This window comes from Haliotis rubra, unplaced genomic scaffold, assembly GCF_003918875.1.
Source record: "Haliotis rubra isolate DU_JTF1 unplaced genomic scaffold, ASM391887v1 Scf588, whole genome shotgun sequence".
Classification (NCBI taxonomy): Eukaryota; Metazoa; Mollusca; class Gastropoda; order Lepetellida; family Haliotidae; genus Haliotis; species Haliotis rubra.
The window spans coordinates 149739-172410 of NW_025767288.1; the positions used below are offsets into that span (position 1 = coordinate 149739).

The window sequence follows — 22672 nt, forward strand, 5'->3', positions numbered from 1 at the left end:
TCCACGTGCTGGTGTGAGAATATCGGTTTCTGGACCACCATTTCCTACCACATTGGTTTGCGGGTTGAAGAAGCTGTTTGGAAATTTCGAGACACCCTTTGAAATTACATCTCTATTTTTGTACGCTAATTAAAGAAATATGAAGCAAAACATTCTTAATAAATTTAATGAAACAATTATGAATGTTCTTTACAAAGTTTCAAAGTATGTAAAACTTCTGGATGGATGGGTGGACAACAGTTACAATGCGCACACAACATCTTTAGATAGAAAATGGACGATTTTCAATTCAGTTGAATTTTTATTGCAAGATGATAAATTCTTTTTTGATATGAGAGGATTTCCCAAAATATGACTATGAGTCTTCAAACCAAGCATGTACAAGTTGACCAGTAAAGATTCAGGTTACAATTGATCATCAGCAATTCATGCTTGTTTGTTACTATCAAAATTATATATATTCAGAGACTGTTACAATTGATCATCAACAATTCATGCTTGTTGTACGAGGCGATTAACGGATCGGATGGTCAGGCTCGTTGATTTGGTTGCTGCATATTATTGTATCCTTAGTTGGGTAGATAGATGCTCACCGAGTTGTCCAAGACTTGATTATTTACAGAATGCTGTCATATAGCAGGAATAATGCTCAGTGTGGCGTTAAACAACAAACACATAAAGTCAAGGGGCCCGTGGCTAGTAAAAATCCAGTCAGGCCAGTAAATCTCACAGACACTGGCCCGACTGACTAGTGAATTTTCTTGGGGTCATTTTGTAAATATATCATTGTGTCTGAGTTGTTGAGTTATAATACACTTTTAAATCATGTAAGATTATGTCCTGATGAAAATTTTCATCATATTAGCAGCATAATAATGAAACCTGTGTCTACATTCAAATTTCGGGCTAGTGAATTATGTTGTGGGTTAGTAACTTTCAGGCATCGCTAGCCTGATTGGCTAGAAAACTTTGGAAGCTATTTCGCACACTGGTGGTAAGTGTAAGTAATCTAGGGGTCTCTAGATTCAAATACCTAGGAACAGACCTCAAGGACCCTAACACTCACTCACTCACTCACTCACTCACTCACTCACTCACAAGGGAAACTCCCCACATGGGACACAACAGTGACCTATTACATGTAAAGCAAAAGCTGCAACCACTAAGATACCCGAATGCTTTTCATGGATGTTTACATAAAACTAGCACAGTTTTGAGGTCAAAATGAAAACAAAAAGAGTTTTACAATCATTTAAAGCAAAATCCTTTTAACCAAAAACACTCACTGTCCTTACCATTAAACAATGATAACACTCATTAAGCACTTGTCTTAACCCTATTTTCCCTAACACTGGTATTTTTACTTTCAGTGATTAAACCGTACACTCATACCCTGAAAAAATGCACTTTTCAACTATTTGTAATATCATTTAACTAATGCACAGTTAGGCACAGAGTATAACTATTGGCAACTTCTATTGCTAGTTTTACATTTCTAGTTAAGGGTACTAGTTTATTTGCTAGTGAAAGTTTAACAAGAGTTTATGATTCACCCTAAAAGAAATACAAATTTGGTTAGCTTAAGAAATTAAACATTTTCTCTTTCGATTGAATCCAAATTCATCTCGAAATGGACCTTTTCCAAATAACGCTAAGCATGTTCAAACAGACATAAATTCCACCCGTGTTGACAACAAACGATGAAATATAACTTTTCTACATTACATGTGGATAAAAATATCTTGTATTAATCAAACTCTTAGAGCGTGAACACAACTGCCGGACTGACTTAACTGAAGATCGGTTACCAAGCTACAGGGGCTGTTAAGCGACAATACTGGGGGGCAATGACAAGAGCTGTTATATCAAATTAGCTTTGCCATATTCAAGATTGCAATTATGATGAATGTAAGAACTCGCAGACACTTCTCTCAGTGAGAAATATTTGCCGAGCATTTGAAGCGAGAGCAGATGGCCGAACAGTGATAACAATGTGAAGCAAATTTAATAATAAAGCCCACTCCTCTGCTTCTCCCTTGTTTATCACCGAACTTCCCGAACAGAATCCCGATCAAGCCACGCGTCACAATGCCCGCCCTTTGTCAAACCGTTAAATCAGTATTAGTCAGCTATTGGAACCCTGTTCATGACTTAATCATATTTTCCAGAGGCGCCTTTGCAAACAGACTGACCCGTTGACAGCCATAAATCTGCTTTTATTTGTTGCAATTTGATAAAATTATACGCTATCATTGTAGGAAATCAGAAAGGTAAATCCTCTGATTGACTCTTCAATTGTTCTGCGAACACTAACTGCCACGGGGCAAGAAATATAGACGACATATATTGGAGACCGTTACATTTCATAAAACTTACACATCTGGGGGTAAGGCTAATACGAACATAATTGAGTTGATCGTAAAATTTAGTGTACACAAATTTCCGAGAACCAAGTTGACATAAAATTCACGGCAAGGGGATGAGGAGACGATTTTGTCCATTAAACAAAATCTAGCAGGCTTACAACTCGGTTCTGATATTGTTGCATGTTGCTATCTTGTTCCTTGGGCAATGAAAACTATATTGGTGAACAGTAATGGTCGGACATAGAGTATTACAGATGGCGGCGAACTTTAACTCACATTATGGCGTCTACTTCTGATACATTTACTGTTTGTTATTCATGATCGGGCGGGATTACATTCAAGGTTTTAGTCACATTATTAGCTTCAGTCAAGCCGTTGGACGTTTAGTGTAATGGGAAGAATTTGAAATGTGAGGTAACGTCCAGTTTTAGGGACAGTAGCATTTTATGGTTGAAACAGTCTGGTCATGAAATAACTGTCATGCTTTAGAAAATTTACGAACAATACTTCAGTGAGTGAGTGTGTTAATGAGAAATAGCAGGTTTATTGTTTGTAAAGAAACAGACATGGTTGCTGCCAAAACATTTAATGTTTACAATTAGGATTTACAATTACTCTCACAAACTAGTTTTACAGCATGTCACAAAAAAAAGGTAAAAAAGTTTGTGGGTGGGAGCAAAGTGTTGGCCGTCGATTGGCATGGGTTTGGGCTGTTTGTGAGAGATTGAGTAACATTTATAACACGCCACATTTCAGTTGTCAGCCGTGTCAGTTCCATGTGGGAGGAAATTCTCAACAGATCTAAGACTTTTACCACTTTGGTGAAACCCTGGAGCAGAGGTAAGATACTGACAAACCTAGGATCATAACCAGGATCATAGGATTCTGGCACACCTAAGGGATGCAACTCTACATGTGGCAACTTGATGCCTCTCACATCACATGAGTGAGAGTGTGTGCGCATACATGCGTGTGTTGTTGCGAGCGGAATTCTAAGACCTTTGTGGTCATAACCAGAATCATAGGATTCTGGCACACCTAAGGGATGCAACTCTACATGTGGCAACAAAATTCAAAATTGCACTTGATGCCTCTCACATCACATGAGTGAGAGTGTGTGTGCATACATGCGTGTGTTGTGGCAAGCGGAATAAAAAGACCTTTGTGGTCTTTCAATTGGTACTGTACTTGTTTTCATGAACACCTGCAAACAAACAATTTCATATGTGAAACAAGTGTTTTTGCTCCAGAATACCAATCCATATGATTCAGGTCAGTGTGTTGATGAATAATGCAAGTAAGTTTAAGGAGAAAAAGAAAAGAATAAAATAAAAAAAAATTGTTTGGTTGATGGGTCATTCTTAGCCAAACAAAAAACCCAGAAACAATACTTTTGTGTGGCTTCAGGTGACTTGCCCACCCTGCCAACGATTATATAATCCATAAATTTCCTACCTGCTGAGTTTTTCAAGCTTGTCAAGTTCCAGGTTTAAGTGGGACTCGACTTCCCCGGCTCTCAGAGTTATACCACACACAGGGCAACATGGAGTCTGGCCATCCAAAACACTTCGCTTCCGCTGCTCTGAAGTAAACAAATGAATTTTACATTTGTATCATAAAATAAATATCCATAGATTAGTTCCCAATTTCACATAATAATCAACATGTCCATACACAGGCATATCTGATGATATATTCAAAGTTTTCTTTACTACTCAAAAGAGTATAAAGAACAAATATTTCATTACACTGTCATATGAACCTGATAGGAGAACCAGGGCCCTTATTCTCGAAACGTTCGTAGCCCTAAGAATTCTTAACTTTGATCGTAGCCAATGTGTTAAGAATGGGCTTAAGAAGTTCATAAGACTACGAATGTTTCGAGAACAGCTAGCCAGGTGTACTGTAACTTCTTTGGAAGTTTATATAACACTCACTCAACACAATTGATAGAGACAGGTTTCTTAGCCAGTCAGTAGGCCAGCCATACATACATGCATTGATAACATGTCTACTTGCTAGAAACACTATTGCATGGATAGAGGTTTTCCGATGTGTAACCAAACATAATAATGTTGCACTATACATACACTCATGGAAATGAAAATGGGAAAACATGAAAGTACAAGTGCTCCTTTACTTATTTCCAGATTTTCACCCACAGTGCAATATAAAGCATGATAAGAAACCCGGAAAAGTGTATAGGAACACTTGCACTTCTGTTTGTTCCTTTTTTTGTTTCCATGAGTATATATTAGTAGGGTAACAATTACGGATGTCACGATACATAAGTTTCATGAATCGATACATATCACAATACCTATTTTCACAGCATTATTGCGTAAATTTAGTTACAGTTTGAACATTAATATTTCATAATTTATAATTGTCCATGAAAAGATCAACATTTTTTATTCTCAGAGATTAAAAAGTTCTAATTTTCCATCTTTGTGCATGAAAAATAATCATTTATAACTCTCTTAACATAAAACAACAACCATGATACAATTGCAAAATGTAAACGATACATAAATATGTTTAAACCGATAGTTTCAAAACTAAATATTGATAAAGTTTTGAATGTATCAATAATTGTGTCGTCTTATAAACAGTTATCCATGCATTGATGTATCGATGTATAGTGGCATCCCTAGTAACAACATTGCAATACAGTATTGTTTTGCAATACAAGACTCACGGTACAATACAACCATTTGTAACTCCTGTATCACAATACATGATCAGGGCTCGATTTAGTGCCTTGTTACTAGCACTGGTGCAACCCAATATTACAAAGAGCAACCTAGTTATTAGTCTAACTTGCACCAGGTGCAAGTCAAGTTTTGAGTGGGTAAACTTCTGAATAGAAATCTAAATAATTTAGCACGTCTTTCATTACACATTGCAATAAAAGCAGTGCAACTGGAATTTGGCTGGTGCAACTATGTTTATATCTTAGGTTGCACCTGGTGCAAGGAGGTTAACATGTCTTAAATCGAGCCCTGATGATTCATTACATTATAAGTTATACCGACAAAACAACATGTGCATCACAACAGAAGCTGCTTAAGAACCAGGGCCCCGTTCCTCAAAGCGATCGTAGCGCTACGACAGTCATAAGTCTATGTTGAAGTATGGGAGTTACGATCACCTTAGAGCTACGATCGCTTTGAGGAACGGGCCCAGTTTATTCAGATTCTCTAGTATATTCTAGTTGGCCATAGATAGCAGAATGTGTATAGTTCCCAGTAGCTTATATGTTTCTTTCTCCCCTACAATATCCCATGTTTCAAGTTTGCTATCTGAAATTTAAAAACAAATGATTCAGGGTTTTCATTCAAGGTTAAGAACATGAACTTATGAAAGGTTAGTACTATATCAGAATACAAATTGTACTGCCTCCATATTACAGTGATATGTATTGTATCGTGACCTCAACATATCATTACATTCGTAATATACACACAAAAAGTTTCCCCCAAATGGCTTTTAAAAGTTACAAAAGCATTTTAGTACATGAGAATATGTGTGAATTATATCTATATTTTATCAACATTTTAAAAGAAAATTATCAGATAAAGAGATTATTATTGTGAGTTTTGGTATAAAAATATCAAGTGTCAGGAATAAAAGATATTCTGCTTGCCAAATACACACAAATTCCAAGTATTTTTCCCAAATAAATAATATTTATAAAACTAAAACACATTCAATCTGCTTATAATCTCCTTAAACAAAATTAAGCTCCATCCAAGCATATCATGTAATGAAGGGTTGTGTCAGATAAATTCCTTCCGATATATGAAGTTTTAGACTGAATAGATGCGGCAAATGTCACATAAAGTCTCCGATTCCCTTTCACACACAACAGACATTTGAATATCGATCATTCTTTGTAAACTCGATCACAAAACAGCCTGCCCCTAATTATCAATAAATTAGGTGATCATGATAATGAAACCACTGATTCTCAACCTACATGACCTAAGAGCCCTCGTTATTTGCAACTATAGCGATCAGTAAGAATTTCTAACATCCATTAAAAATTTACTTTCTCTTTGCTTGTTTTATTTATTATTTGTCCACGTAACTAATAAAAATATCTTGTTTCATTATCATCTTATCTACTGTTTTGGAGCCAATTTATTTACAAATTTTCCATCCTCGAACCCAGTTTCCTGACTGAACATGTCTGTGATTCTCGTCATGAAGAAATGATGGTTCAACGTGTATTCGATCAATTTTATCAGTAGCCAATTTCTTTTACTTCCAGAGGAAGTTGAATAAATATGCACTGTTCATTACGATTACAATCAAAACTACTTTCATCCCACAGAATGATTCAACAGCAATCTATCTACCTGTATAATAATCTGCATTAGCAGCAGGGAAATAGTATGGAAATGTTCCATCTTGTTAGAGTAAAGGGCAAAAGTCATCCATCTGATGGACAAGAATTGCTGCCCCATAATTACAAATTGATAATCTCATATTGTTGGAATCTTGGCAAATTGCTGTCTGTCAAAAACTGGACTCAGATTCAGTAGGCGGGAAAATGAAAAGCAACAGAAAGTGGCTCTCTAAGACAGCCATAATCTAAGTTTCTAGGAGACAATTTTCAATAAATCCCTCTGTGATTCCCACAAGTAAACTTAAAGCGGTTAGTCAATGGCATGAAAGACTCGAGTGAGTTGGGTGTCACAAGATAAAAACCTTGTCAAGGAAATGAGACATAATCAAAGATGTCTTCTGCTCGTGTGGCGGCCATGACGCTTTCTGATCTTCATGCAGTGCCGTTGCTAATACTGCCATCAAAAGGCAGTGCGAAGAGGATTGTCTCGACATGAATAAATCAATGAAATAATCACACAAGATCTTCAGTTAATTACAGAATCAAACAGGAATATAGGCCTCCACTTGAGGATTTCGCAGAACATGCCGACCAGAGCCTCCCTGTAGGACATCAAACAAGCATGTCATATCTCCAGATTGACGATGTCACAACCCACCATCGACAATCGCAAACAATTTTTATCTTGTTGAACATAAAAGGGCAGACGACTTTATTCCTATCAGGAGCAAGAAGACTAGCATAGTGCGATGGCTTACTGGGCAGCTTCTCTCGATTGTCAAATAAATATGAAAAAGGAATGGCTCTTAGTTCAAATAGTACAAACGCTCCAAGTTCAGAAGGTATGGAGTGGAGTTTTATGATTTATCAGAGGCAGATAAGTGTAGGGTTTAGTGGGATTTACTGTGACCGTGGTCTTAATGTTCGAGGTACACGCGTCAGTATGGGATGATTTGGATCTTACATATGGATTAGCTTGGCAAAATAAGTTTGCAAAGTATTGCAATATTTAAAGCATATAAAGTAAGGGTGATTCCAAGGAAGTACTTTGTTATCAGCCTTTTTTCTGTTTGAAAGTTTATCATGCAAGTTCATTGAACAGCAGGATTTAGTGTTATCATGGGTATTTAATGTTGTTATCGGATCACTAAAGAATAAAAAAAAAAAAGATTCTAAGAAGACATCTAGTGTCAAATCGACAAATCTTATTTACATTTTCAGGACATATCTTATAAAAAAATTTGAAAGACTTTTTCTTTATAAAAACATGGAAACATTTATACATAAATCTTCTCACCAAGTCAGTTCTATGTATGATCATACACAATTAAAATTACAACCAAAGCTCTGAGAACAAATTAACCCTTGCAGTATTTTACTAAAAGGATAAAGAAAGGATGCAACTCTGCCCATGGCTCTGATCTCCACTTCATAATGTACCATAACGTAACATAACATAGTTACAAATTGTTACATTATTAAATTGTTAAATTTTCAAATTAGGAACCTATATTTCACACATAACACATCAGTATTTATGTGTCTAAAAAGGCAGATTTTCAGAAAGGTTAATAGTTTCATAATCTCTTCACCCACCACCCATCTGAAGCTGTGCATTGAGACTGTGACCAAACAGATAATATGGAGGCCTAGTAACTTACTATAGATAAATCTACCTGAATAAATCCCCCAGATGATAAACTAGACATTTTAATGAGCATTAGCACATATATCCATGTTTTATATGGGTCATTTTTGTTTTGGGCAGTTGAACGTTGACCTATTGTTATACCAATACTAATGATACACAACAGCGGCTTTTTTATCATTTTTATATGCCAGTCAGATATAATTTTCAAACAGCTTTTAGACATTTACTAAGATTAGACAGTTAGTCAGTCACATGTGACTTTCTCCGAAAACAAGCCATTTAAAATTGTGACTGTTTTCCTTGAAGAAGACACCGATAAATGAGATTTCCCCATTTGGAAAAAAAAATGTAAACATCCGTTTGAATAAATATTCTGTCTGAAGAAATCCCATTCACAGGACCAATTCAACTTGTCTTCTGTACACATGAAATAAACATATATACACATTAAAACAGCATTACCATTTCTCCACAAATTTTAAAGTTCCTTTCAAACATACTCAAACCTGCTAGATTAATGATGTACACCACTGACACACAAACAAAGACAATAACAAGCAAAAAATATATATTTTCAAATCAAACCTCCTACACCGAATTTCAAGTGCACTGAAAAAACTCAAGATGTCTGTGTAGGGGTATACAGTGTTGACACCAGGCTAGTTAAACAGTTACCAGAAACTTGTGGTTGCTAGATAACTCTCACTAACCTCAAGAGTGATATTGCATTCTTTTGGGGTTATCATCTACACCAGTCAATCCGACAACTTACGTCAAATTTATTGACGATTCAAGTCACGCTCTGTCTAAGTGGAAAGTCAACGAAAACATAGATACATCACAAATTGAGTCAATCTAACGACAACATGACTCTATAAATTTTGTCAAATTATATCGTGATCTTTTAGGTTCTGTTCGGCACTTCAGCAAGCGTGAATGAATGACGAATTCATTCTTTCAAAATAAAAGAAACGTGTTGAGTACAACATTGACGGAGACTCGAGTGTACTTGACAAAGACTAGGCTATGTGATTTTACACAGGGGGAGCAAATTTATTGTCTCTCGTAAAACATATCATGCAACAAAAATGTTATTTTGGTTGCCGTCATAAAGTATGTTAAGTGATACTAAAATGAAGTCTGGTCTATCCAGGTTGAAGCTGACGTGAGATTTATCAAAGATTGTGAACCAGCTGCCCCCATCTGACATATGGGGGAAAATAGAATTGAAAAACTTTTATAAAAAATACAGTTTTTTAAAAGTTACTATTTCCAAAGTTTCAGAGGTATCTCTTAACATCGTCGTTGTCATTGTCATTCCTCCTCCTCCTCATCATCTTTATTGATCATGTAATCAGTGAAGTAGGCTATCTGTACAAAGCCATATACATATATCATTAACATGATATTTACGATTCAGTATTATAAACGAGGTTGGTGGGTGGGTGGGAGTGCGTGCGTGCGTGCGTGCGTGGGTGCGTGGGTGCGTGGGTGCGTGGGTGCGTGGGTGCGTGCGTGAGTGAGTGAGTGAGTGAGTGAGTGAGTGAGTGAGTGAGCGAGCGAGCGAGCTGGGGTTAACACCCCTTATAATAGTATCTCAGCTCTAGAATGCGGTGTCAACTTCATGTAGGAGCAAAGCCTACAACTTTATGCCACTTTTAACAATATTCCAGTAACATCACAGCAGGGGACACCTGAAATGGGCTTCACACATAATATCCATGTTGGAATGGAACAAGGGCCTGAGGCATGACAAGCAAACACTTGAACCATTAGGCTACCCTACCACCTTAATGCTTGAGGAAAGAAAGGTCCCTGATATCAACTTGAGTAACAAACTCAACAGGCAGAAATCCATATTAATTATCTGGCTAAAGTTCATGCTGTTAGGCTATTACAGAAATCCCACGAACGTGTCTTTGAAATCATTTGTCAATCTGTTCGAGCGTAATATGAACTTTGCCTTGAAAACAACATGTTCTATAAACAAAACACTTTCGTCTTTGATAAATCTTGATAAGAAAAATACTTTATTAAGTTGGCAGGTGAAACATGATATAAGTCCTGTAAAGTTAATATAACTGTTGTAGATATCTAGTGCAACATTTATTAAAAAAAACACAAACATAAATACAGACTTAATCTTTTCAGTAGTCACACTATTGGTATGATAAACTTTACACCTTTAATCTAGTTTCTTGAAAATGTAACAAAAAATAATATACAAGACAATGAACTTCTCTGTTCATTTACAAAAAGTAAATTTAATCAGTTAAAATGGTTCACTAACAATGGAAATATGCATATTTATTTGAAACTAATAATCGCAACAAACAAGCCTTAAAGTAGGAAACAGTTTTGGATTCCATCTTAATTTAATGGTTGTATTCAGTTGCTCCCCACTGGCTCACTGTTTTAGAGAAATATGGGTTAATCTTACAAAAATATTTAAGATTTATTAAAAAGACACTTTTTTTATTATTTACACTTTTTTACTTCATTATTTTTACACTAAAAATAAATTAAATCTCTACTTGTTGATATTCTTGATTAGATGTTTCATACATAATACTTAAACATAATACTTACTTGAAAGCCAGAATTCAAACAATATTAAACAAAAAGGTTTTCCAATCATAGAAACATTTATGCCAAGTACCAATTTGATTTTCAGAAATATATCACCAGTTGAATAAAAGAAAAGACACAAACGCCCTATACTGTTCATAAACCGTACATATTAAATTTTTCTCTTGACAGTAAACAGGTATCAACTGTGTAAACTGCATGATAAAATTAATTTTTATGAGCCAGTTATAAACTTACATATCTTAAGTGACTAGAAGCGGGGATTCTCTTCTTGTATGTGAATACATGATAAAGCGATGCTTTGTTTCGTGAAGGAGACGACTCGGCAGTCTGACAATAGAACAGGTATGCAGTTGACAGTCGAGGCAAGCCCAGGCAAGATAACATAAATTTACACGCCTATTTCATATCACAACTAATCCTAATAGCTCTATCAAGGAATGAACACCTCACGTGGCCCTCCTTGCTAGCAGTGTACATTTCAACGACACCCAGGAAATTTAAATTCAATTAATAAACTTATTCAAACAATATGTGAGATGAAATCAACGACCTCGGACCAGAGGTCAGTTTCATTTGGAAGGAAATGAGGTCTCGTTTATCTCTCACTGTGAACAGGAATGACATTAATTATACAGTATTCAGCACCTCCGTAGGAAGAACAGATTTTACTAAATAACTAACTGTCAATAATACGCGTGAAAATGTCAGCTTTGGTTCAGGATCTGAGAAATAATATACTAATGGAACAGTCCTGGATAACATGTTGCAATTTGTAAACACAGACATTGATATATGATGTTAAATTATACTGCGCTATTTACACATACTTACTGGTCATCGACAACATCTTGTGCAAGTCAATGACAGCATGACAAGCTCGAAATCTACAACCAGACCATTATTTACAACACCATGCTCTTAAAGGTATCTATTGCCGCAGATTGTTGAAAAGTCACAGACATGTCCATTAAGAAATATGGTTCCCCACCTCTAAATTGCATTCTCAATCGTTTGTGTTTAAACAAAGAAGTTTAACCAGATTATTAACACTGATAATGAAGGTAAGCTCATGCGAAGTAAAACACTTGTTGTCAAATCAAAACTTATCAAGTGATACAACGCGGAGAGTTTTGGAAAGTAGATAAAAAGGGAAATAGTCTCTTTTAATGTCGACTTTAGCCACTTGAGTATGTCAATAAGGGCTTTGACAGAACTGTGATAGAAGTCTAAGAGGTTCATGATTGCCAATGAGAGCTGTTTAGGCAGCTGGGCTATTTCACCTTGGACACTGAAGGAAGTATAGATTTAATCAAAAGCAACTTCACAGGTATTTGGCTGTCAAAAGTTCATATAAACTATAGATCTGATAGATTTTCAAACCATAAATCATTATCAAATTAATCCCTGCTGTGAAGGCATTTCTTCACAATATTCAAAGCATGAGTAAATGTTGATAGTGACAAGTGACACTATGATGAAATAGACACTGTGAAAGTCTAGTGAGCGTATGTGTGTTAGTTGTTTAATAACGCATTTCCTTGATTTTGATGACCGCCTAAAAATAATCAGGTTTGGACTTTACAATCAGGTGACTGATATTGAAACAAAAACAATGGAGTCTGTGTGTGAAGTTTCTAGTGATGTAACGATGCATCAAACTATCGATGGATTGCAATTATTGAGTCTTCGATAGCAATTAATCGATGGTAGAAATGAAAAACTTTTGATGCATCGATAGCATGTGCGACTATCAATAGTTTAGTAATTGACTTCTGTTGGTAAATGCGTAGCGCAAAATACAGGAAGTACCAGATTTGTTCACTTTGATTTAGAGATATCCGCCCCTGTTACCATGGCGGCAAACACGTCATGCAACTCGGGAGTTTGAAATTATGAATAACAATAAGTTTATGTTTTGACTGTTTACTTGATCTGGCTTTCAAGTTTCTTGTTAGTTATTAAAAGAGATTGAAACTACTTCAACTTGTTTTATGTCATATAACCTATACATTCATTTTGGAAATGACTTCAAATGAGACAATTCAAGGAGAAAAATACTATTGCAATAGTACTGCAATACTTGGTCGCAATAGACTATCGATATCGCAATACTTGGTCGCAATAGTATGTTGCAACAGAAAATCGTTATTGCAATAGTGGTTTCCCCCTCAATAATCACCCCAAGCAGTGACTATCAACGAAGTCATCGAATGTGACCACAGAATCTATTAAGTCACCAGTTTTGACCAGCATAGATTGCTTGTGACCTATTCTACTCTAGAATTCACATGGGATTGTAATGACTGATTTTAGTGAACTTTTAGATGGGTGTTTAGAGCATGTTATATGATCAACGAACACTTCACGTGGCCCTTCTAGCTATGAGTGTACATTTCAATGACACCCAGAAAATTGAAATTCAATTAATAAACTTATTCAAACACTGTTTTTTTTTAGAATTACAAAACTTCTCACTATCTAGAAAAACTCTGTTTGATCATAACATAAAATACACTTACTTCCTAATCAAGAAGTTTTTAGGCCATGAGAAATTATAGATATGTTTGAATTGAATTATTGTCTTGATTGAGTTCAATCAACAATATGAATTTTAGAAATAAAATTTGATGGAAAAAAATGAATCCCTGAACTTTCACAAATGTAAACCACAGTTAAACTTCAAACATTCAAAAATCAAAAAGTGCACAAAAAATAACGTCTTTTCAATGTCACTGGTTAAAAGCTTAAATCACCGCGGATTTTATTCAGTACGGGACAAGGGACCGACAAAGTCCAATATCCAATCTTACTTAATCATTTCACTTTCGAAGTCTTTCATGTTCAGAATTCACTCAACATGAACTATATCTTAACAAATTTTCTATACATACATTTTACATACACAAAAATACTGTGTCCGCCCAACCCAGAATCACGACTTGAACAGTTGTTTGACGCTACATTGAAGTCAGCCATGTGTTAGATTAGAAAGATAAAAGGTTACCAAAAGGTCTTTTCATTTGTAGCAAGGTCGGCTTGAGACTTTCCGAGTTCGAGCCTCGACCAACTATCACTTTTTGATATTGTGTCTTATTGCTCCTGTGCAGCCACATGGAAAATTGGCTCGCAATGACAGTTAATAAAAGGCTCAACGCTCTCAGACAGGTTTGGGTATAGTGGAAGCATTTATTTCTAAGCCGGCTATTTTCCACACAGAAGGGTTTCCAAATCTTTTGTAGGCAATGTGCTTTGGATTGTCACAAAGGACAGAATATTCTCCGACAGAATGTTTGAATGACTGACTTGGGTTGGTCGACAGAGACGAACTTCGTATGAACAAAATTGACAACTAGTCGGACAAATAATGAAGATAAACGACAGAGAAAGGCAGCCATGTTTGTTTGATCACAACAAAGATGGGACGTCCCTGACCTGACTTTCTGAACATTTATTCGGCCCCCTATTCACAGAACAATACCAGTTTAAATCCCACTAAAACTCGCCACAAAGACGTTCTGTCATCGACAAACAAGAATCTGCACAAGTGGCTTTCTCAGTGTTTCCTTTTTGTTAAATATGAAGCAATAAACTTCGAGCTAACTTTTGCCACAATGAAATAGCAAACTGCTTATCGGAGTTGCCAAGGGGTCCTCTTGCTGTCAATAGGATTATGCCTCTCTTAATTACTACTGCATGAATTTCGGCATCAATCGGATCATTGTAAAATGAAGAAATACATTATGATAAGGCTGGATAGTAAATCATGTCTGTCTCTCTCATATATTCAAAGCCACGACAAGCAGATAAATACAGGACGCTTTGGACAATCGCGTTCCTCTCCCCAATACACTAAAAGGGGAGCCTCTATTAGCTTCTAAACTGTGAAATTGCAACTCTCTAAAGCCATTGGGTAATGTTATTCAAAAACAGGTCTGATTGAGGAATGAGGTTTTTTTAACGTTGACTGCGAATGATGAGAATAAACGAGCAGTCGGATGCAAATGACCAACAAATTTGCAAAAGCAAATGAGTATTTTATGCAGTAGTTTGCCTTGGGATCAGTATCACGTTTGGTCCGAATCGGCAACAGGTTCATTTGGAAGAGTAATGGAACAAGCTCAACCTGTTCACGACTGTCCCGCGTCGGGTCGACAGGCGATCTGTTGTGCAATAAGTGCTATGATGGGCTAGCAAAAGGCCCTTTTCGCATTAATGACCGCTGGGCAAGTCGGACTAAGTCGCCTCATCAATACGTGATAATACCTAGGACACTTCCTATCTCACACGGCCATCAACAAGCGATATGGGAGATTTCCTCATAATGATGAATTCAAAAGTAATGGGTAACTACATAGGCTTCTAAAGCCCCCTACAGCCGAGCACCTTGTATGCAAGTCCAAGCAGAAAAGTTTCCACTTGTTCCATGACACGGAGATAATCGTTGCTCAGATCAAACACCTCCATTAGGTATGGACTTGGATCAAGTGTATTAGGTAGTTTTGAATATTTGAATACAACTGACATGATTATGTAAGACAAAGCACTATTTGGTGGAAGTTTCTCAAGTCCTAATGCCAGTTATGTGCCGATAACATAACCCATCAGATATCTTAATAAGCAAAAACACACAAACATGATAACCCAATTTGATGCCAAATACAGAACACGAATCAGTAATACTCATGTACAAAATTAATAGACCATCTTTTTATACAGAAAGATCTTTACACAAGTAAATGTTCACAATACTATGCAGTTTGTATGTGTGAAACTTAAGCACTTAGTTTTTATGTATATGTATTTTAAAGTGCCTGAGTGAGTATGTTTTATAGCAGTATTGCAGCTATATCACAGAAATGGGCAATATCACAAATTGTACCCATGTGGGGAATTGAACCCGAGTCTTTGGCGACACGAGTGAACACAATAACCACTAGGCTACCCTACCGGTTTCTCAAAGAAAGGCAGACTTAACATTAAACCAATAGCCTGCTAAAAGTTTAAAGAACCTCGTTGAATATGTGTAGAAGGTAACTGCAGCTTCTGCAGTGTATATCTTACAGACCATTTCTGTAAAAACTTGCTCTGATTGGTCAGTTTCAGGTTTCAAATCATAGTAATCACCTCTAATTTAAATAGCTGATTTGAGGCAATATCTACAGAAACATTTGGGTCAAATTCTATTAACCACAGCTTAAGGTGCAAGTATCATAGCATATACAGGTGGCCTGATTATTAGCTTGTTTACTGATTATATTGTTATGACTTAAGAATTCCACAGTTAATATCTCAATACCACACAATACTGCCATTCAAGCTGCTTAATACTATTTCCCTAACACCCAAGCACATGACTGAAGCACTTGACCTCGTAGACGGCTCTCCCTAGAGTCCCTTACCAAGGCCCTTAAATGACCAGTACACACTTTTGTTCACCAAAATAGGGGTCACAGCTTAGAATGACACCGATGAACACAGGCAATTGTACTTCTGAGACAAGTTATACCATCTGTGGTGACAATTATGCTCCAGTAAAGTGATTTATTTCCAAGTCAATGGAAAATGTATGCATATTAGGTTTCTAGGAAAGCTTTGATATTTTAATCTGGCCACCTGTTGTGATTGGTTGGCTGAATGTCACATGACAAACACTGTCCCATGATGCAATAAGGTCAGAATTAAAATTTTACCCAAGTTTTATATAAATCTGACTTTCTTTCATACCACGTTCCATACCACTCAAAAATAGTTAAGGAGCACACGATTCCTTAAAAAGTTAAGGACAACCTAAAATATTTGTTTCTGAATCTGGTGATGCCCTTAACTTTCAGCCAGTAACACATGGGTTAATGACAAGGCCTTTCTTGCTTAATTTCAACACTGATGATTCCGAAGATGATTAACAAATAGGAACAGTATGATTAATCATATGCATTACAGGTACGATGGATTTTAGTTGCTGGACAGTTAATTCATTGATCGAGTGCATTATTACTGAACACTACGAGCCTGTCAAACTGTCAATAATGGTGGCCCTGGTTGATAAAGACTGTTAATTACTCTAGTTGTAACAAAGAATCTACAGTCAACTACAAACAGGTATAGCCACCTAGGTCTCATTACTGTCCATCATCAATACAGACAGATGCTAGATTGCTACAAGTCTGTCCACAATGGTCCATTTCACCAATAATTCCAGAAATGTACTCTCGTTAACCGTAAATGACACTTCCCATCATGCAATGGTCAATTCAAATGGAGATATTGGAAATATATGCTTATCAAGTGGTGAGTGTAATTGCCACCAAGATAAGCTTACAAGCACGTTGGGCGTAAGACCAAGGGTCCAGGCTTATCACTGCTTTATATGAGTTTGTCGTGAGCTGGGTGTATGAAAATGGTGGTATGTCCAGTCAGAGATTAGATGAAATGAGTGGCGGTTTATGGTGACCAGACAAAGATTAGCCTGTACTATCATCAATGTCAGAACGAAGATGGGATGAAACTTCACAATAAAACACTAGACGGCATGAATACTCATCTTGCTTTCATTGTGACTTGGGGCAGATTTGTGCTCGCAAACAGTTTCTCTGTAAACATATTTTATCACTGCAAATGTACATGTGCGAAATATCCGGATTTTATATCGCACACATTTGTCAAGGAACAAAGCAAGAATGTTAACACATATTTGATACTCGTGCTTGCTATAATTATTCAGCATAAGTATGTCCTTTGACATTTTATTTTCAAATAACAAACATCATTCCTGGTGAAATAATCCATGTAAAAAATGTTGGGATAGGCTATTTCATGTCTTATTAAAAACATGGCCTTTGTCAACAATTTCATCATGTGATGGCGCAGAGCCAAACTAGGAAACAAAAAACATCAGAGAATATTCAGAACATAGATCCCCAAAACCAGTTCTGATGAGTCTGAAACCGCTAAACCCTAGTATCGCGGCAACGCGAAATTGAAACAATTTTTTCATATTTATGTTGACTAAACACAATGAAAATAATCTGCTGATCCACATCAGTTGACTCTTACAACTGGGTAAGTTTTTTCATTTAGAATGGATTTTGTTTGTTAATTATTAAAGTCGGAACAGTTCATTTCAAACAGGTATTTAAACCTAGGTGTCATTCACGTCTAGTAACCCACACAGACGCTAAAATGCTACTTGTCTGTCACAGAGGCCCAATTCCTCTAGAAATGGACTCTCTTTAACAATAAATTACACTTCCCATCATGCAATGGTCGATTCGAACGCCACATTCAGCTGTAATCGAGGTGTAAGTTTATGGCCTTCAAATAACGGGCAGGAGTGAGTGAGTGAGTTAAGTTTTACGCCGCTTTTAGCAATATAGCCGTAATATCACGGCAGGGGACACCAGAAATGGGTTACACACATTGTACCCATGTGGGGAATTGAACCCGGGTTCTCGGTGTGACGAGTGAACGCTTAACCACTAGGCCACCCCACCGCCCCTGTAACAACAGGGACCAGAGGGTATCGTGAGCAATAATCCATGACCGCGGTTATGAAGACATACAATCAACCAACTTGGCGGCCTTGACTACCTGATCCACTAAGTTTGCTCATACTAGGAGAACATACATTGCTGGTGGACTATTTTAACCTGGATTTCCATTGGATGGCTACTTAGGAACCCATTCTTATCTGGACATCACTGGGTCTATACTTTCTATCACGAAAATCTCACCTTGAGAATGAATGACATTTGAAAGAAGACACAGTCTAACACCGCTGTGTCGAAGTTGAACAAACCTACGTAAATACTTCAAGTTATCTTAAGTTTGACACAACCACAAATTGATGACTACTTTAGGAATGCGCAGACCAGCTGTTATTTCAAGACAACTGCAAGTGTGACAGCACCGTGTGTGACTGTATGAATGTTTCCAATAATCCCTCAACTCCGCACCATACACCACTGATATCTGCTCCAAGATAACTAAGTCAATGTTCATAAACAACTTACATTTCCAAAGGAGACCTGTCCAACCGATATAAGAGTCATATATAAACATACGAAGAAAGAAAGCTGTCAATGACATCCTCTGACCTTTCAAATATGCTAATATAATCACACTAACAAAAAAAGTATATCCCCGGTGGCAAAAAAAATGTTGTAAACATTATATAATGTACAATTCAAGTGACATTATAGCAAACCGAAATACTTTCCTTTAAAACTAATTATTATGTATCCTGTTTCAACTCAAATCTACTTTGGGCTGTTTATGATGGTATTTTTCTTATAACGTAACACTGAATTGAAAAGCTATCAATGATAATGTCTGGGAACTCTAAAATGTGGAAAATATGACAGTCAAAGTAAACATTTACCTGTCATATAATTGAAATTTAACAGCACTTCTCACAAAGTGTAAAAAATAGGCTTAGAGTAAATGATTTATAAGTTACAATCCTGAAACAACACTACCCTGTTTGTTAGGTTTCGATTCTCCTAAAGACTTGCTGTAAAAACGTCTATGATCCTATTCACCTAAAACAAACAATAAATCAAAAGGTTGGTCAACTGTAATGAGTTCTCACCACAAATTCCTAAATCCCTAATATCAGGCTGCTACTTATTGGGGCTTTACGAACAAAGACATATGTCAGGCTGATCACGTGGCAGAAATAATCAGCTGTGGACATTCCTTGTATATTGAATGATATACCAATTTGTCATCTCACACCTAATATCAGTAATCTCTCTAATCTCAATATCATGTGGTCGTTGATGTTAAGACAGAAAGCTGTTCCACGAGGTCAAGTCACCCATACTTGTTCATTTCCATCCCACCAGGGGGTGCTGGTAACTAAAGATGTGTGGATTATAGTCTAAGTGTCAACGATTTACCGTGTGAAGGTGGAGGGATAGTTTCTAGGGGGTATTTCTATCAGTGTCATTGTCAGGCGCACTGGGATTAACATAATATCATTTGTTCCATATAATCGGAAGATACTGGGTCATGTTTTAACGGCCATACCGTATGACTCCCTCACAACATGATCACTGTGATGGTCATACCGAGGAGTGTTTTTACACAGTGATCTCTACAATGGTCATTCCATAAAACTTGCGAAAAGTGACCTCTACGATAGTATATCACAGAACTCTCTCACAAACTGATCACTACTGTGACCATACCATGTAACGAAGTGATCTCTCTTAAGTCAATGATAACGCGCAAATCTCACGAAGTGATCTCTCCGACAGTCATACTACATAGCCTCTCGCGAATTGATCTCTGTAACGGTCATATAACATAATGTTTCACAAAGTGATCTCTACGATGGTTGTAACATGTAACTCACCCACGAAGTGACTCTCGGATGGGCATACCACAAAACTCTCTCACTAAGTGATCTCTCGGATGGACTACCACAAAACTCTCTCACGAAGTGATCCCTCGGATGGACATACCACATGACTCTCTCACTAAGTGATCTCTGACAGTCATATCACATAATTCTCTCACTAAGTGATCTCGGTGGAGGTCATACAAACTCTATGGGTAACTGTCATATCGCTAAGATCAGTTTGTGAACTACTGGGCTATATCAAAACCTACTTGTTAAACAGGTGTTTTTACTGTAGTCTGTATCAGTTGCAATAATAAGGCAATCTTGTCGCTTTCAGTTTTCTACAGTAAATGTTATCAACCACAATATTCGTGCTGTAACAAGACAAATTGTAAATAACCAAGTCTCGCCCAGCCATATGAGGGGATGACAGCTCTCAAACAAACATTCCAGACCAGAGGCTTATTCTTGCCTGGAATCAACACCTTGAATTTACCGTAATCTGTGTTTAAAAAAAAAAGTCATGGGTCCTTGATCTAATATTTACACAGAAGATAAAGTAAGAAAGGCACTCTGAAATTACTTTTACTTTTGTAAGGATTTATCCAGGATTAAAGCATAAACGTCCTTCACAAGCAAGTTAAAGAGTAAATGGTGAATACTGTTCAAAGGTTTATTACTTTCATGTAACTGGGAACTTTCCAGTTCAGGTTGTAGATTTTTACTATCATTTTCTGCAGACTTAGGTTATCTAGATAAATCCCAGGTTTTATTCTCAATTTTGACTACAGTGGATGCTTGGCACAAACGAAATCCCTGAAAAGTTACCTCCCTTGGAAAATTTAAAGACTCTGAAGCACTTTTGATGATTGTGTGAGAGTGGGATTTTCCACTGCTTTTAGCTATATTGCAGACACACAACTCCAGACATCAAAGTCGGTTTCACGATTTCAAATCTCGTGTGGGATTCAAGGTCGGGTCATCAGCATTACGCATTAACCACTGGACTAGCCGCCGGTCTCGACGACCGGCAGACACTACACTAGTACATGGCTGAATATGGACCTAATTTAAATGATTGCAACTGTATAGTTCAACACAATCAACAAATTCAATATAATTGCAAATATCCATCTTTTCTTTAAGATATAAAAATACCCATTTAAAAAAAAATATATTGTCAGAATTGTAAAAATGAAATGGCAAGCCCTCTTAACACTTTGACTTGATATATTCCATTTAACACAATCAAAATCAACAAAATCAAAAAGAAACATGACACTGCCTAATTCTGTAATTTCATAGGTGTGTTTGATGGTTTTGGAGAAGATGAGGTTGCAGATGTAATCCAGCTATAAACAGTAGAGGACGTAACGTGTACGCGAGAGACTCATTCGCGTGACTGCCTGATCACAGACAGGGAAATTCTGCATGTCACACAAAAACGCGTCTAAAAGTGTTATTTACGAAAATAATGAAATAACATTTGCTACAGTCATTGATAGGTGTTCAAGTTATTGATTGACATGAATGAAAACGTAAAACGAAAACTTTAAATTGTCGAATGTTGACAAAAATGTGCAAAATTTAAGCAATATTTGACGATATTGAACAGTGAATTTCACCTATGTGTATATTTTTCAGAAACTTACATTTAGTATTTTCTGAAAGCTCATTCATGGCAGATTCCAAATATAAGTGATAAAAGGACATTGTTATTCCGTTTTCAAAATGTTGCTTTAATCTGGATATTCATAGTTAAAACATAGTATAAAAATAGTCTGTTCCAAAATAGTTATGAACACCCGGATTCTTTCATATTATCAGAGTTACCTGACATTGACTTCATGCTTCTTCAAAAACGGACACATACACTCTTTCTCATCATTCTTATTCATGACCAATCATTAATCATGATATCTGACAATCATTTGCTTTATAAACCAGTGACCAATCTTGAAGTTTTAACCTATAACAAACACTAGCGGGCATAGCCAAGTTATAGTTAACTGCCCAAGTATATATCTATTATATGGTCTCTGGCCCCAGTAACCATTATTCAAGCTGTATTTAAAGTCTGCAACTAATGAAGACTGGACAAGGTTCCACACAGTCATTTTGGTGCTAGGACTCTCACATATTTATTTCAAGGTGGGGGGATTAATTATTATGAAAATTAAGTTGAAAGTTTGTGGAACTGGCCAAGGAACACTGAGTAGGTGAGTATGGTTTTACATCGCTTTTAGCAATATTCCAAAATTATCACAGTAGGGGGCACCAGAAATGTGCTTCACACATTTTACACATGTGGGGAATCGAACCCAGGCCTTGAGCATGATGAGCAAATCTTTAACCACTAGGCTGAGGAA

The 22672-nt window shown here is 36.6% G+C and overlaps 1 protein-coding gene across 4 annotated transcripts in view; it reads right to left on the reverse strand.

Moving 5' to 3' along the window:
• The window catches only part of LOC124254952 (E3 ubiquitin-protein ligase Rnf220-like), a 46428-nt gene that overhangs the window by 19396 nt on the left and 4360 nt on the right, over positions 1-22672 (reverse strand). For all 4 annotated transcript variants that reach the window (XM_046688791.1, XM_046688792.1, XM_046688790.1 and 1 more), the window contains one exon: positions 3822-3948. In XM_046688791.1, coding sequence (XP_046544747.1) covers positions 3822-3948 — 127 coding nt within the window. The remainder of the gene's footprint in view (positions 1-3821; positions 3949-22672) is intronic.